Source organism: Haliotis cracherodii, unplaced genomic scaffold (genome assembly GCF_022045235.1).
Source record: "Haliotis cracherodii isolate W230 unplaced genomic scaffold, xgHalCrac1.p SCAF_9, whole genome shotgun sequence".
In the NCBI taxonomy this organism is placed as follows: domain Eukaryota; kingdom Metazoa; phylum Mollusca; class Gastropoda; order Lepetellida; family Haliotidae; genus Haliotis; species Haliotis cracherodii.
The window spans coordinates 9369330-9386050 of NW_027266343.1; the positions used below are offsets into that span (position 1 = coordinate 9369330).

At 40.3% G+C, this 16721-nt stretch overlaps 1 protein-coding gene across 1 annotated transcript; it reads left to right on the forward strand.

The window, feature by feature from the left end:
* Nucleotides 1-5428: 5428 nt before the first annotated feature.
* LOC139451700 (matrilin-2-like) lies at nt 5429-16095 on the forward strand. Its single transcript, XM_071233019.1, has 8 exons — nt 5429-5492; nt 6076-6645; nt 8495-8563; nt 9671-9802; nt 11476-11589; nt 13338-13454; nt 14650-14781; nt 16010-16095. The coding sequence occupies exons 1-8, from the start codon at nt 5429-5431 to the stop codon at nt 16093-16095; spliced, it is 1284 nt and encodes a 427-aa protein (XP_071089120.1).
* The last annotated feature ends 626 nt before the right edge of the window (nt 16096-16721 follow it).

A 16721-nucleotide genomic window follows, 5' to 3' on the forward strand; every position in this document is an offset into this window, starting at 1 on the left:
AGCGAGCCTGACTACCCGATCCCGTTAGTCGCCTTTCACGACAAACATAGTCACCTTTTACAGCAAGCATGGGTTGCTGAAGACCTATTCTACCCCGGAATATCCACGGGTCTTATGCAAATTGAGTGAGTGGCGGGTGCTATCAATAGGGCAGGACACGCTTGCCATTTTTTACAACATCTGGTGACATCACTGATTTCCAGTTCTCCTTTTATGTAATGTTTGCAGCTATTTTCACTTTTACGCCAAATGGAATCTGTTTCGGCAGATAATCTGGACTGGTTTTCTCTTGCATTGACTTTTCATGTTTAAAAATAATGTATCGATCAAGGTATTTTTTATGTGCAATGAATGCGAGTAAATATCTTTATGTAACAATTTATTTCTACATTCAGATGCTCGATTGCAAGAGGCAGCGAATTGATTGAGGCGCTCGTATAATAATATGAGTTTGGGCGGTGATCAATGCTTTGTGGGTGTTTATCGTCTAAGCTCCGTCCCAACACTTGACGCCCACGTTAACCAGCCGGTAAAGATAACGCCGTGACATATTCATATTCTGGACATTCGTGATTGTACTGATTTATGTAAAAACACCTGAATTCTTTGCTGGTACAACATGTTTTTGACCCATTGTATTTCCGTTTATGACTGTAAACATAATCCTGTGTCGGAAATGTCAGATTGTGTTAGATTGGACCAAGAAAAGGACAGTTTTGTTTTACGAGAGCATTGGGTTAGGATAATGCAAAGTGTTTTGATGGGCAACATTTTGAAGACTTCAAACACTGTGTGCATGCTGAGATTAAGATTTACGAGTACTCGGGTCAATTCAGGCAGTAATGGTCAAGGTACTTTCAGGGGGGGGACAGGGGCGGTCGGCTAGCCTAGTGGTTAAAGCGTTCGCTCGTCACGCCGAGGACCCGGGCTCGATTCCCGACATGGGTACAATGGGTCCATGATATTGCTGGAATATTGCTAAAAGCAGCGTAAAACCATACTCACTCACTGAGGTGAGGGCAGTAGACTAATCAGGTTAAGTCAGTCGGCTAATTCAGGTCAGGAAAGGTCAGCTATTACACTGTATTACGCATCATTTCATCCACTAGATCTGTTATTTACAGATTAGCTTTCAACTGTTCAAACCCTCTCAGCATCTCTTTAATGGAATCTGTAGTGTAGCGCATCTCGCCAAAGATCCAGGTATAATCAGGTTCGAATCCTAGAGAGGCAGGTAGTTCATTCTCTATGAAGCCAGATTCCTCCTGTTGGTTCAAACAGGATTAAGGTTTGTAATTAGGCATTTGATATATATTTGATTTCAGAGTGTCGTATGCTAAAGGCCAAGATTAGTCACAAACTTCACCCTATGCTTTTGTGAATGCCAATCCCAGCCTATTTCTGATGTCTTTCCTATGTGGAGGAGTAAGATTGTCTAGTTCAGCTACCAAAGTCTGCTGTTCTTAGGGAGGAGAGACGAGGCCCCTGTCATCTCTCGGGGAGGTGGCATAGCCTTGTGGTTGAAGTATTCGCTCGTCATAATGAAGATCCGGGTACGATTCCCTACATTTTGTTACATAACATAGGAGGAAAAAAGGTAGTATTGTTCAGTCCGCAATCGTCTCTCTATTATATGTGGCCACAGCACAATTTCATCATAGCTACCACATGGTATCTTTACTCTTAAGCTTGGTTAAACACTTTTATTCAACAGCACTATTTTTTTAAGAAGGCTAACAGCCAAGAGAACGTGAAAACATGTTTAGAACATTTATTATGCCAAGTGAGTGAGTGAGGGAGTATGGTTTTACGCCGCTTTTAGCAATATTCCAGCAATATCACGGCGGGGGACACCAGAAATGGGCTTCACACATTGTCCCCATGTCGGGAATCGAACCCGGGTCTTCGGCGTGACGAGCGAACTCTTTAACCACTAGGCTACCCGACCGCCCCTTATTATGTCAAGAGATCAGAGGTCCAGGTTTCTAAATTGAAAACTGCTGAATGATATGTTTTGTTGTATATGTTTCCTTCAATGTATTAACGATTCTGACATATCTTGGCATTGACTTCATATTAAGAGGAGGGGAGCACAGTTAGTGGGCATGGAGGATGCTACATCTTGCCTTAATGTTCTATCCCTAAATGTCACATATATTTTATCTTTAAGGTGATGTGAAGTGGGGTTTAATGTCGCGCTCAAGATTATTTGCACTTACATATCGGGCGTGCGTGTATGTGTTTGTGTCGCTGCTTGTACGAATTCGGAATAATGCCGATTTTATAGTGCTAGATGCCACACTTTAGCAGACACAGTACACTGACTCCGAGCTGACCAATCGTTCTTTTAGCCCCTTAATGCCCAGCGCGAGTCAGGGTAACAACAAAAACATTTTTTTTAATACAGTCTTTTGGTATGACGTGGACGGGGATCGAAACCCAAACCTATCGCTCTCCGGGTGGACGCTCTCCCACAAGACCACGGAGGCGGGCTGCTATCTATGAGGAAGTCCAGCATATCAAATATTGTTTTACTAGTTAACTTCAGATGACATTTGCTTTCATGCTTGAACAATATCGCCCTGTACCATTGACGATTTATATGTAACTAGATCTATGTTCATCACGTTTATCGCCCCATAAATCAAGGAGCGACGTTTTACCCGCTGGCGTGTGGGATAGTGGCGTATGATGTTGACAAATCAAATCGTTTGAAATGGATACTTAACTGAAATTGAAACAAAATCAAGCAAATCCTTTGAATTTTTAATAATATACATGGTTTTAATTCAGCTTGTATAAAACACTTTTTGTGAATTATAAAGAAATATAAAACGTCAATGTCAGAGAATAGGCAGCCTCGATTATCCCACAACGGGCAAAACAGTGGTGAAAAGAAATATGCATCAAATATACTGTGTCAAAGTCAAAGGGGATTATATTAAAAAACAAAGTGCAAACTGTTTTTGAACGACTTCCAATGTGAGACCACTACCACCTCCGTGGCCTTGTGGTAGAGCGTCCGCCCGGAGAGCGGAAGGTCCGGAGTTCGATCCCCGGCCAAGTCATATCAAAAGACGTTAAAAGATGGTACTTGTTGTTACCCTGTCTGGCGCTCGACATTAAGGGACTGAAACAAGGACTGGTCGGCTCGGAGTCAGTATACTGTGTCTGAGTGGGGTATTCATGTTAAACTGCAGCATGGTATCTCAGTGAGCTAGCACTATAAATCGGCATCAGTCCGGACTAGTACAAGCAGCACACACACACACACGTGCATGCACGTCGCTATATAAGTGCAATAATCTTAGACGCGACGTTAAACCCAATTTCACCTCACCTCATCTCAAAATAAAATGTCAAAAAGACCTGTCTTTTCCACTCATAACGTGGCAATTGTGCAACCAGAAATGGGATTTTTAAAAAAACAAATCGACATATTGTAAAACGGGGATTAATTCACATGTTCGATGATATCAAACGCTTAAATTTCCGATTTGAAGTTTTGTCCAATATCCTCGCTATCACTTCTCTGTATCAACAATAGATTGGATTAGAATTTGATGCGTGGCTGTTCACTGAGGAATACAAAACTTACAAACAGACATACCTGAGCCCAATCAAAGGTAGAAATGTCATTTGAACACTGAAAGTAACAACACAGTGGATAATAAAAAAGCAAGTTGATGATGTAGGTAACTGAACGAGTAGATGAATACTCCTTATCTCAGGAAACCTCACTTGGAGAAGCCCAAACAAGTTGATGATGTAGGTACCTGAACGAGTTATTTATTGTAGATGAATACTCCTTATCTCAGGAAACCTTCTACAAATCTCACTTGGAGAAAACCCAAACAAGTTGATGATGTAGGTACCTGAACGAGTTATTTACTGTAGATGAATACTCCTTATTTCAGGAAACCATCTCTAAATCTCATTTGGAGAAAGCCCAAACAAATTGGTGATGCAGGTAACTGAACGAGTAGATGAATACTCCTTATTTCAGGAAACCTTCTACAAATCTCACTTGGAGAAAGCCCAAACAAGTTGATGATGTAGGTACCTGAACGAGTTATTTACTGTAGATCAATACTCCTTATTTCAGGAAAACATCTACAAATCTCACTTGGAGAAGCCCAAACAAGTTGATGATGTAGGTACCTGAAGGAGTTATTTACTGTAGATGAATACTCCTTATTTCAGGAAACCTTCTACAAATCTCACTTGGAGAATGCCCAAACAAGTTGATGATCTGGGGTACCTGAACGAGTTATTTACTGTAGATGAATACTCCTTATTTCAGGAAACCTTCTACAAATCTCACTTGGAGAAAGCCCAAACAAGTTGATGATGTAGGTACCTGAACGAGTTATTTACTGTAGATCAATACTCCTTATTTCAGGAAACCTTCTACAAATCTCACTTGGAGAAGCCCAAACAAGTTGATGATGTAGGTACCTGAACGAGTTATTTACTGTAGATGGATACTCTTATTTCAGGAAACCATCTACAAATCTCACTTGGAGAAAGCCCAAACAAGTTGATGATGTAGGTACCTGAAGGAGTTATTTACTGTAGGTGAATACTCCTTATCTCAGGAAACCTTCTACAAATCTCACTTGGAGAAAACCCAAACAAGTTGATGATGTAGGTAACTGAACGAGTTATTTACTGTAGATGAATACTCCATATTTCAGGAAACCATCTACAAATCTCATTTGGAGAAAGTCCAAACAAGTTGATGATGTAGGTACCTGAAGGAGTTATTTACTGTAGATGAATACTCCTTATTTCAGGAAACCATCTACAAATCTCACTTGGAGAAAGCCCAAAAAAATTGGTGATGTAGGTAACTGAACGAGTAGATGAATACTCCTTATTTCAGGAAACCTTCTACAAATCTCACTTGGAGAAAGCAGCTATTTATACTTAATAAGTCGCATTGACTATATACATAAACGTTAGTCTAGTATGGTCTATGTATAAGAGACCTGTCTAACGTGCCAGAACATTACCCTCATAATGTGACACATGGATATCGTTTAAACTAACTCATCAAAGTGAACGTTTCAGTAATCTATGTTCACCATATGGAAGGTGGGTGTGTCAACCGCCCAAACACTTGATCGGCAAAACCGTTTACAGGTCGTAAAACTGATGTACTATGCCATACATGAATGGGTAGTTCGAATGTTCAGACTTTGATATTCAGTCTGCATTACATCTCATTTTTAACCATCATTATGGATACCGTTATTTCTTACGGTTCATGGCTTTATCTACAAGTGAAATAAATACAAAAGATCAACTTGACATTTCTATTCCTTGTGTATAACTACAACCTGTGCTCCCTTTTACTGAATGGACTGAACCCTTTCAGGTTCTTATAAATGCCACGACAGGGATCGTCTACGACCACACTACCAACATGATGGCTGTTCAAGCATTAGCCGTTCTCTTGGGGCTCCTTGTGAAGGTGAATGGACAGATAAGTATGTGTAGACATGTATAAATGCATCTATAACATTCATATTTCAATCTTAAAAATGTATCACAATTCATATGTAGCATCCATGTTATTCCATTATGTACAATGCGTAATAATTCCAGATTTATTTACTTTGAACAATTATTATGAGGTGAAATTACGTCCTTTCCAAAAATGTTCAATTTGATGATAACCTACGAACATGGAAGGATTCTGATGATCAGGTACTTTTTATCAAGGATGTATTTTGATACTCCGGCATGATGCGATGTGGTTGGTAAAGGTTTCCGGTGTCAGTTGAACTCTAAAATGTATTTAGTTATCCGGAATCAAATGATAAATTGAGATGACGAATAAACATCGGCCAAGGATTCAAAAACCCGTTAATGCTATTTATATTTCTTGTAAAGGATTTATCTATTCTCAAAAGGGAAAAGGCTATTACACTAAGGAATTAAAGAATATCTCAGTATGTTTTAGCCGATGCTTTTGTCAAATTCAGTCAGTAGGTTTTCAAAATGAACAGTACGAAACGTTCCACAAATTAACAACAAAATGTTTATTTTCTGTGTTTTTTTTCAATGCAGATTGCGCATCTGAAAAGGTTGACCTTAGTATAATCCTTGACGAGTCATCGTCAGTGGGGACCGCGAACTTCGACATTTCTAAACAGTTCTTGGTAGATTTGGTATCTGGTGCAAACATCAGTTCAGATTCGATACAGGTAGCGGTCATAACATTCTCAAGTGCTGTAGGTATTGATATAAACTTTGACGATTATTCTAATGACAAAACCGGCCTCCTGGCCGCTATTAACGGTTTGGCGTATGGTGGAGGATCGGGAACTGACACAGCGATGGCCCTGAATCTCGCAGCCAGTAGGGTTTTCCAAGCAAATCGGCGAGGCGAACGACCAGATGCCCGGAACCTTATCATCATGTTGACTGACGGAATGGCCAGTAACGCAGCTTTTACTCTACAAATGGCAATAAATGCAGCGCAAAATAAAGCTGAGGTGTTCGCAGTTGGTGTTGGAGGACAAATATCTCCCAGTGAACTTCAAAAAATTGCCTCAGACCCGGACGCGGAGCACGTGTATGAAGTAGCAACTTTCGACACCCTCATGTGTATCGTGGATTCGCTCTTCACTTCACTATGTAAGTATGAACGGAAAACGGGTGGTCTGTATCATACTTACAGTGACATATACACCAAAAACTAGAAATACACATGTGATACTGAAACGATATGAGAAGCATGACAATGAAATTGTTTTTGTACCAATTTGGTAATTTGTTCGTTTGTTCGTTGTTTAACGCCGCACTCAACAATATACCAGCTATAAGACGGCGGTCTGTCAATAATCGCGTTTGGAGCAGACAGTCCAGTGCTTAATATCATGAGCATCGATCTACGCAACTGGGATACGATGACGTGCATGAACCAAGTCAGCAAGCCTGACCACTCGATCCCGTTAGTCGCCTCTCACGACAAGCATAGTCGCCTTTACGACAAGCATGGTTTTGTGGGAGGTTCTCCGTTGCTGAAAACGTCTGTATGCAGCTGTTCGACAGCAAAATTACGACTGACTGCAACACAGTAGAACAACATTGTCGGACGATTGAAAGTAAGAGAATTGCAATCAGCTATAAGCCAGGGTATTATATTTGTACCAGACCACCATTACTTTATTATGGGGCTGTCGGGTAGCCTAGTGGTTAGAGCGTTCGATCGTCACGCCGAAGACCCGGGTTCGATTCCCGACATGGGTACAATGTGTGAAGCCCATTTCTGGTATCCCCCGCCGTGATATTGCTGGAATATTGCTAAAAGCAGCGTTAAACTATACTCACCCACTCTATTTAATTTTTGACTTGGGTAGCGGTACCAATGCGGGAAAGTTGGAAAGCAGTGTCCTCTATAACATCAATAATTCAATGATTGGTTGTCCTAATCGGACGTAGTAGAATAGGCTTTGCATTCTTGTTTAACGCCTACATCCGCAATATTTCTGCTATATGACGGCCACTTGCGACCACAATAGGTTGTTTGGGATCAATGTTAACACAGAATCCCCACGGGGTGGAAGTGTAATGCTGTGGGCGGAAGTCTCCCACACTGGTGTAAGTTCGAGGCAACACCACTGCATGTTATTCCCATTATGAGCAATGCTGACATAAACTAACAACAGGACAATGCTAGACCGCATACGTCAACTGTAACAGCAGCATTTCTTCCGAACCTCAAGGCACAGTTCCTTCACGTACTTTCAGCATCGCCAGATGTGAACTTGTTATGCGTTAGATTACCGCATATAACAGCCTGCAGTACAGGCCGATTTCAGCAATCTTCCCCAATGTGTAATCTCCTTTCTCCCATACGCATGTGCCAGTCAAATGATGAACACATGACATTTGAGCTTTGTCATTTTCCTTGAAATGTCTTCGTATTGGACACGTGTACTCCATTATCCTGTGTGCAATATGTTATCTTCCAATAAGTGATGTCAGATGAGGTGAAATGGAGCTTAACGTCGCGTCCAAGATTGTTGCACTTATAAAGCGATGCGTGCGTGCGTGCGTGCGCGTGTGTGTGTGTGTGTGTGTATGTGTGTGTGCGTGTGTGTGTGCACGCGCGCGCGCGCGCCTGTGTGCTTGTGTGTGTGGGTAGATTTTGTCTGGATGTGATATACAGCTGCAAATTCCAGGTCTCCCCTTCAACAGCCACCCAAACCACACAACACCCCACCTGGGAGATCAAATGGTCGGTCTCTTAATCGAGATGTGTGATCAAGGAAAGAATATCTGTGTGTCAATTTGCTGACACCTTTCCATTACTAAAGGCTTACCGTTTCATTCGGCCGCCAATCACAATTGCACAAACATCACAGAGTAGATTTCTATGTATTGTCTATAGAATCCTATGTTTACCAAAATAGTGAACCTGTCACCTACTCTTCAAACTATAAACTCTATCCATAACCTGTTGTATACAATGTTCATCCAGGCCCGCCATGTGTTGTGAATTGCGCCACCGGTCAAATCTGTGATCGACCCGCAAGCGTCTGTGTTACACGTAAGCTATACTATTATTTTATACGGTCACTTCTCCTTTTCCTTTTCTTTGAGCGTTCCATTTTAGATATGATTTCTTTATGTCTGTGCCGTTGTTGTTGTTAACTCGGAGATTTTACGTGCGCTTTCCGCGTGTAATAATAACATTTTAGAGAATCTCGCACATCTAGGTCCGTGCCAAGGAGGCCACAGGCCTATACTACAGTAAACTACGGTTATAACGAACACGCTTATAACGAACTGACCGATATAACGAACTTATATTTTAGTCCCGGCCATTTGTTGTACATATGCTGTATATAGGTTTATAACGAACTACGGTTATAACGAACTAAAATTAGTGGTCCCTTTGAGTTCGTTATAACCGTAGTTTACTGTACTGTCATAATAAGTACATTCAGAGCAGTAGAGTCTATAACATAATATTTTCCTGGGTCTCATTGCATGATATATGTACAAAGATTAATTTTGTAAAAGTAAGTACTTCGAATTGTTTAACAGAGATATAAATTCAAAGACATTGGGATTGACATAGTGATATTCAGGTACATACTTAGCCCTTAATGTTGCATAAAATGGGCATATGAGAAGGAAGTGGTATTCATCGTCAATGTCATTCAGGGCGCCCAATTGACACATGCGTTCTTCTCTTTTAATACACGCGTAACGCCAAGCTTCAATAAATAGGTCATGTGAACAACATCGATATCTTCCGGAAACTCGGAATCTTTTTAACATTTAAACAAGCTAAATACTGTTCGGGATATAAATGTTTTTTTTACCATTTGGTTATAAATACCTTTGTTTGATTCAGATTTAGATTGAGACCAATTTTGCAAATACATGTCTTTTAGTCTGTGTGTCAATAATCGAATGAAATAAGAGCGACATTGTTTATTATCAGATAATATATGTGTTGAGTTGATGATGTCCTCGCCTTTGTCATGTTAACGTTTAAAATGTCCATTTCCTCTGCAATTACTGCTGAATGTAAACAAGTTATATTTGTTCTTATTATAGTTCCGTTCATCATGAAATATCGCCATTCCAATAGCACTGAATGTCATTAAGATACTTCACCGACCACTTTGTTTGTATCGTATTTCAGCTGTTGACGAATGTACTGAAGGCACTGACAACTGCGACCCAAATGCAGCTTGTGAAGATACTCCCACTTCCTTCGAATGCATGTGCAACTCGCCCTTCGTCGGAAATGGGACTGTTGGAAACTGTAATCCTCGTGAGTAGAACCCATTATTATACAAAATGATTTAACGACCAACTCAGCAATATTCCTGCTATTCCGTCGGTCTGTTACTTTAAATCACAAGTTGATATTATCACATTCTACAAACCAGTGATATGGCCACGTGCCCACCATCAGGGCCCACTTGCACAAAGCGATCTTAGCGCTACGACTATTGTAAGCCTATGTTAAAGTATGGGAGTTAAGATCATCTTAGCGCTAAGATCGCTGTGTGCAAGTGGACCCAGGTCATCTTTTTAAAATATTGTAGACATAATTTTTTTACAACGACATTTCATTGTTATGTCTTGCCCAGGTCTGTGACCACCATTAGCATGTGCGTCGGTATCACCTTGTTTAGTGAACAACTTGTACCATGGTTTTCCTCTCATACATGTATCAGACAGAATCGTCGTGACACAATAGAAATCAAATCGAATCAACAATGACACACTGATTATAACAATATTTCCTTTTCTGGGATTTACTAATACTGCAGACACTGCAATTATCTCTTGTAAAGGCATATACAGTATATGTAAACTATAATGTTTTTAACATCGGATGGTAGGCATCCATGCATCAAATTATATAGTATGTATACAAATACAGTCTAAATCACCGACAAGATATTCCTTCTAAATGAGAAGACTATATAATACCATAGAGCCAGTCCACTGATCAGTCCTCTCAGTTTGCATTGAAATTTCAAGATACAGAAGTTGAAATTTCAAGATATTAAGTTGAAATTTCAAGATAATAAGTTGAAATTTCAAGATACTAGTATCAACTTCTGTTTCTTGATATTTCAAGATAGTATCTTGAAATTTCAACTTAGTATCTTGAAATTACAAGATAGTATCGAAAAGAATAGAAAAAATGGCCCTAAAAGGCTTCCGTACCATCACGCATCTCCCACATTACAATTTATATACTGTTTACTGCAAACATGCAAATGGAATCGGGAAACCTAAATAATAATGTTTGTTATAATGCCCGTCCTCACCATTTGCCCATATGTGCTTGAAAGAAAGGGAAAGTAAAGTTGTATATTCATGACACATGTATGTGTAACAATGCATGGACAATCTTCAGGGAAACATTCCAGGCTCTTGTCGACCTTGTGACTTATACCATACTAAGCCACTCTTCACATGTACAGATTTTGAAGTATCATCAACTGCCTATGATATCTTCGACTATCGACCCTATATTTACATTGCACATATTCCAAGACCAGGAACAATCAAAGGATTGTGAAGCAGAACCTCAAGTGACAACTTGTATATCTCAGACAAAATGACATGCATAATATCATCATAGACATGTAGACACATATATTAACTGCCGGGCAAAAGTAAGATTCACTTACTATTGGATTTAATTAAATAAATGTTATCAAAAGGTTACTAGGCCTAATGTCTTGTATCTGTAATCATTTAAACTGATCATGAGAATACCTGCTTCCCTCTTCACATGACATCATCATTGGATAACCATTTCTTATTGTTTAATTGCAAGCCACAATAAAACCCGTCAGCATACTAACATTTACTGCTCAAAGTGGCGTTAAACATAACTGTCCTGTACTTTTTAATGGTTAGATTCCATACCAATAGGTTACATTTATGTCAGGTAACTATTCTAGTGATGTATGATTGTTCCAGCTGACCCGTGTATAGGCAACGATTGTGATGGTAACGCTACATGTTCTTCAATGGCGAATGAATTTAACTGTACCTGCAATCCCGGATTCCTTGGCGATGGCAGAGAGTGTGTTGGTAGGTGCTTGCATGTTAAAGAATCATTTAAACTACGAGGAGAGGCTGAGCGTACTTAAGAAGGATGTTTAATACACCTTTAACATTTTGCTTGTATTGAGTACTTTCCTTGGTTACAGGCTGCAAATACACAACCATACATCCTTTTTCTGCAGGTATCAAAGTGTATTCATAGTGGCTGAATCGTTGTTACATAATTGTAGTCAAATTCACAATGGCAAACTGAATATAACAATATATTTTTCATGCATTTACAAATACCACAAAACCTGTAAATATGGAATCCTGTTAAGGCATATATGGCATATGGGAAATATGTTTTAGCATCGCGTAGTTCGCATCAAATTTTATAGCAAGTATACTGATAACTGGTCTCATCTAAATTACATTGAAGGTACTGATCCCGATTAGAAAGCTATACGTACAATACCATAGATCCGGGCCTACAACATGATATCTGATCACAGAGTACGCTTTCGGTTTCCACAGCGTCATTAATATTTCTTTTCTATATTCAGCCAAATAATAATGAAAAACATTATTCGCCCACATTCTAATTTTATTTTATTCTCGTAGCTATGTGGAATGTTTACTGTGTACTCATGACATGCAAATGGAATAGTGACATTTAAGTAGTAAATGCTTGTTATTCTCCACTGTACGCATGTGCCTGAACAGAAAAGGAAAGTGAACATTGAATTTTCATGACAAATGTATCTGCGGTACAATGCGTGGATAATTTCAGGGAAATATACCTGGCTCTAGTCGACCTTGTGTTTCATGCCATACTAAGCCAATCTATACCTGTACTAATTTTAAAGTACCATCCTCTGCCTGTTATATCTCCCAGTGATGGTGGACTAGTGGTAGAGCGTCCGTCCGGAGAGCGGAAGGTCCGGGGATCGATCCCCGGCCGCGTCATTCCAAAAGACGTTAAAAGATGGTACTTGTTACCCTATCTGGCAATCGGCATTAAGGGGCTAAAAAAAGGACTGGTCGGCTCGGATTCAGTATACTGTGTCTGAGTGGGGTATTCATGTTAAACTGCAGCATGGTATCTCAGTGAGCTAGCGCTGTAAATCGGCAACAGTCCGGACTAGTACAAGCAGCCACACACACGTACATGCACGTCGTTATATAAGTGCAATAATCTTGGACGCGACGTTAAACCCCATTTCACCTCACCCATAATATATACATTTGCATTGCACATATTCCACTACCTAAAACCATCAAAGGATTGTGAAGCACAAGTACAAGTGACAACTTGAGTTTCTTAGTCATGATAAAATTACAATATCATTAGGGACACCAAAATGAACTGTTGCGCAAAAGAAGTATATACTCGAATATTGTACTTGGCTAAAAAATTGAAACGTTGCCAGGTCGAATGTTTTTTATCAGACAGCTTAAGCTGATCAGGAAAACATCTGTCTCTCTCTACTCATGTAACCGCCATGGAATACCCATCTTGTTTGTGTCATTGTTAGCCGCCATTAAACATGGGTTTATACCTTCTTATGTCATACAGTTTTCTGACATGTCACTTGAAATATATAGAAATAGCCCGATACCACCATCATCTGAAACAAAGAATAACACTGGCAAACATTCACCGCTTTGATGTAACTGAAATACCATAAATGGCGTTAAACACAAATGACTCATTCTTGATGGTTCGCTTTCATAGGAAGTGACTACATTATGTTTAGTTACTGCTTTAATCCATTCTCTTTGATTGGGATCAGCTGACCCGTGTATGGACAACGATTGTGATTTTAACGCTACCTGTAATGCAATGGAGAATGGATCATTTACCTGTACCTGCATTAACGGATTCTTGGGCGATGGCAGAATCTGTGTTGGTAGGTGTATGCATGTTGAATGATCATGTGAAGAACGAGGGGTAGCTGAAGGGACCTGAGCCTACCTACGAAGGATGTTTAACACACCCTTAACATTTTGCGTCCATTAAGTACAATACCTGCAATGGTAACAAGCAGCATATGTCTGCAGGCATTAAAGCGTGGCTTGGTATTCGTGTGATGAAAATGGACAAATCTGGCTACAGGGCTGTCATAAATTACCTCCAACTGATAGGGGTAACTCCAAAAGCCATCCATGGGGACATAGTGTCAGCGATAGAGGATGATGCTCTTTCGGTTGCCTCTGTTGAGAGGTGGGTAGCAGAGTTCAAGAAGGGAAGAGAGAGCCTTGTAGGTAGAGAATCAGGATGACCACCAACATTTTATATGATATCACACCAGACATTGCTTCACACATTGTACCCATGTAGGGAATCGCACCCGGGTCTTCGGCGTGACGAGAAAACGCTTTCACTACAGGGCTTCCCCATCGCTCCTCTCTTATTAGAGATTTGAGAACATTCAGAGGAATGAACGGGGCACGACAAAGGTTTGGGAACGTCTTGGCCCCACAACGTTTGACTCCTGGGCCCACTTTCACAAAGCGATCTTAGCGCTAAGACTATCGTAAGCCTATGTTAAAGTATGGGAGTTACGATCATCTTAGTGCTTAGATCGCTTTGTGCAAGTGGGCCCTGATCGGAATTGCTCCAGATTCATCAGGTCCCGTGATAGTTTACATCATTGGATGATATTGTTGAGCAATGTATAGCCACAGATGAGTCTTGGGGTGTCTTCTATCAGCCACAGACAAAACATCAACAATAATTAGCCACCTTCACCATCAAAGCGGTCCATCATAGTTAGGCTCAGAGCTGTTCGCCCACCCCTCGTACCACAGCCAATTTGGATCTTTAAGATATACCGATCCATTACATTTCTCTGAAAGTACTTTCTTACTTTCACACTGTATGATGGAATATATTTGTAATTGAGTAACTATGCTTGTATCATCGTACATGCTTATGCCAGACACATGTTATTAAGATTCAAACGTCCATACATGATACTAATAGCAACCTATTCATCGATAGAGCCTATGTAACCCTAACCCTAACCCTAGCACTAACACTAACACTAACACTAACACTAACACTAACACTAACACTAACACAAACCCTGTATACTGTTTCAGCTGACCCGTGTGTCTCAAGCGAAGACAACAATTGTGATGATGACGCCATCTGTACTGGCTTTGCGACCGGTGGATTCAATTGCACTTGCAATGACGGGTTCTTCGGGGATGGCACAGAAGGAAACTGTATGGGTAGGTAACTGGAGCATTGTACCGGGAACAACGTAATCCAGATTAGGTCACTACTATCTAAGTAAGACTAAGGAAGTAAAAAATCCATCTGTCATACATTTTGTTACGTGTCGATACCCAATTTGAAACTGCATGTTAATCCGGAAATCTGTACATAAACGAACTTACTGTGAAACCAACAAACAGCCAGCGAATGGAATACAATTGACAGTTGTATCACACAATTAACTAGGTTACAATTCAATATAAATAACGGCACATCAATTACAATGGCAGTATGCAAAGGAGTGGAAGTACAGTATTCAATAGCAGTATCAAATAAAAAATATATTGGCAGTCGTGATTTCAAAATGGTCAGTGGTCAAGCTTCTGAGATTGACCTAGGCATGGCGTCCGGGGTGATAAGTGATCTTCACACAATCGCTCGTATTGATGTTATCTCAGATGAAATGTGACATGAGACAGGTACGCGCCTGCTCTACTCATATAATCTTACTAGCTTCCAGAACTTTCCACGCAGTGCTTGACCAGTCCAGTGTCCCTAGAACATCACGAAATAGACCACATGTCTCTATAACGCTTAGCATCCATCCATGCTATTCCGGATGTTTACAGATAATTCGAGCATCTAGATATAATAACGTCCTCACCACTGTAACACTAAGTTATACTTAATTCCTGACAACTAAAATCATTGTCCAAATACAATGTAATGAACGTCTACTGAATCTCAACAGACAATGTAATACAGTTACAATCAGTGTTTAACAATAAATTACACCGCCAAATAACAAATTATTTGCAAAATCCCACAGGCAAAGGCAAAATGTATTTGAAGCTATTTGGGACACACAAATTTAACCAATCATTAACTGAAGTTATGTAGGGTGGTGTAAATTTGCACACGAGTACACATTCACGTATATAAGTCTTTGTCAATTTTCAGCTTTCCATTTGTACATATATGTCTTTAGCAAAGAAAAACATCTCTACTACAGTCAACGCTCTCTGTTTCAAAGGGCATAGGTGAGTTAAATATAAAGCCTGTCTAACCATAACTTTATTTTTGCAGCTTGTCTCTGAGCCAACGAAATGCGGCGAGCAAGTCACCCTCGATCTTCCAGTCTTCGATCGACAAAGCACCATGTAGTACATGTTAAATAAACCTAGAGAGCATTGACAAAAATATCTTATCTTATTCTTCAATTGCCTTTTTGCTTACTGCCAGGGATTTGGGAAGTCATTGAACTGCAGGTCATTGAACAACTGAGCAACGCCTATGACGGATTATTTATTGGGTATCTATCTGTATAAACCCTAAATCTAACCCAAACCTACCAAACAGAAGGTAATTTGGGGGATTTTTATTTTTTTAATTTATTTTTTTATTTTTCCCATTTTGTGGAAACTATCTGCCGATAACAAATCCGTGAGAATAGGGAGTTTGCTTCCACGTATCTGAGTACGTGTCATACGAGAACGCTAAATGCTTGGACCCGTGTATTGTGCTTGACATGATGGGAAAAATGACGAGTGTAGGCACAGTTCATGAGATAACCAGTTTGAAAGGCCCCCTCCGTGGTCTAGTGGTAGAGCATCCGCCCGGAGAGCGGAAGGTCCGGGGTTTGATCCCCGGCCGCGTCATACCAAAAGACGTTAAAAGATGGTACTTGTTGTTACCCTGTCTGGCGCTCGACATTAAGGGGCTAAAACAAGGTCTGGTCAGCTCTGAGTCAGTATACTGTGTCTGTGTGGGGTATTCATGTTAAACTGCAGCATGGTATCTCAGTGAGCTAGCACTATAAATCGGCATCAGTCCGGACTAGTACAAGCAGCCACACACACACACACACACACACACGTGCATGCACGTCGCTATATACGTGCAATAATCTTTGACGCGACGTTAAACCCAATTTCACCTCACCTCACCTCACCTG

Excerpts from the sequence above, each read along its gene's own strand:
- LOC139451700 (XM_071233019.1), top strand. The coding sequence starts at position 5,429 with ATGATGGCTGTTCAAGCATTAGCCGTTCTCTTGGGGCTCCTTGTGAAG. Across the intron at positions 11,590-13,337 it reads CGATGGCAGAGAGTGTGTTG|CTGACCCGTGTATGGACAAC; the intron begins GTAGGTGCTTGC and ends GATTGGGATCAG. Across the intron at positions 14,782-16,009 it reads CACAGAAGGAAACTGTATGG|GGATTTGGGAAGTCATTGAA; the intron begins GTAGGTAACTGG and ends GCTTACTGCCAG.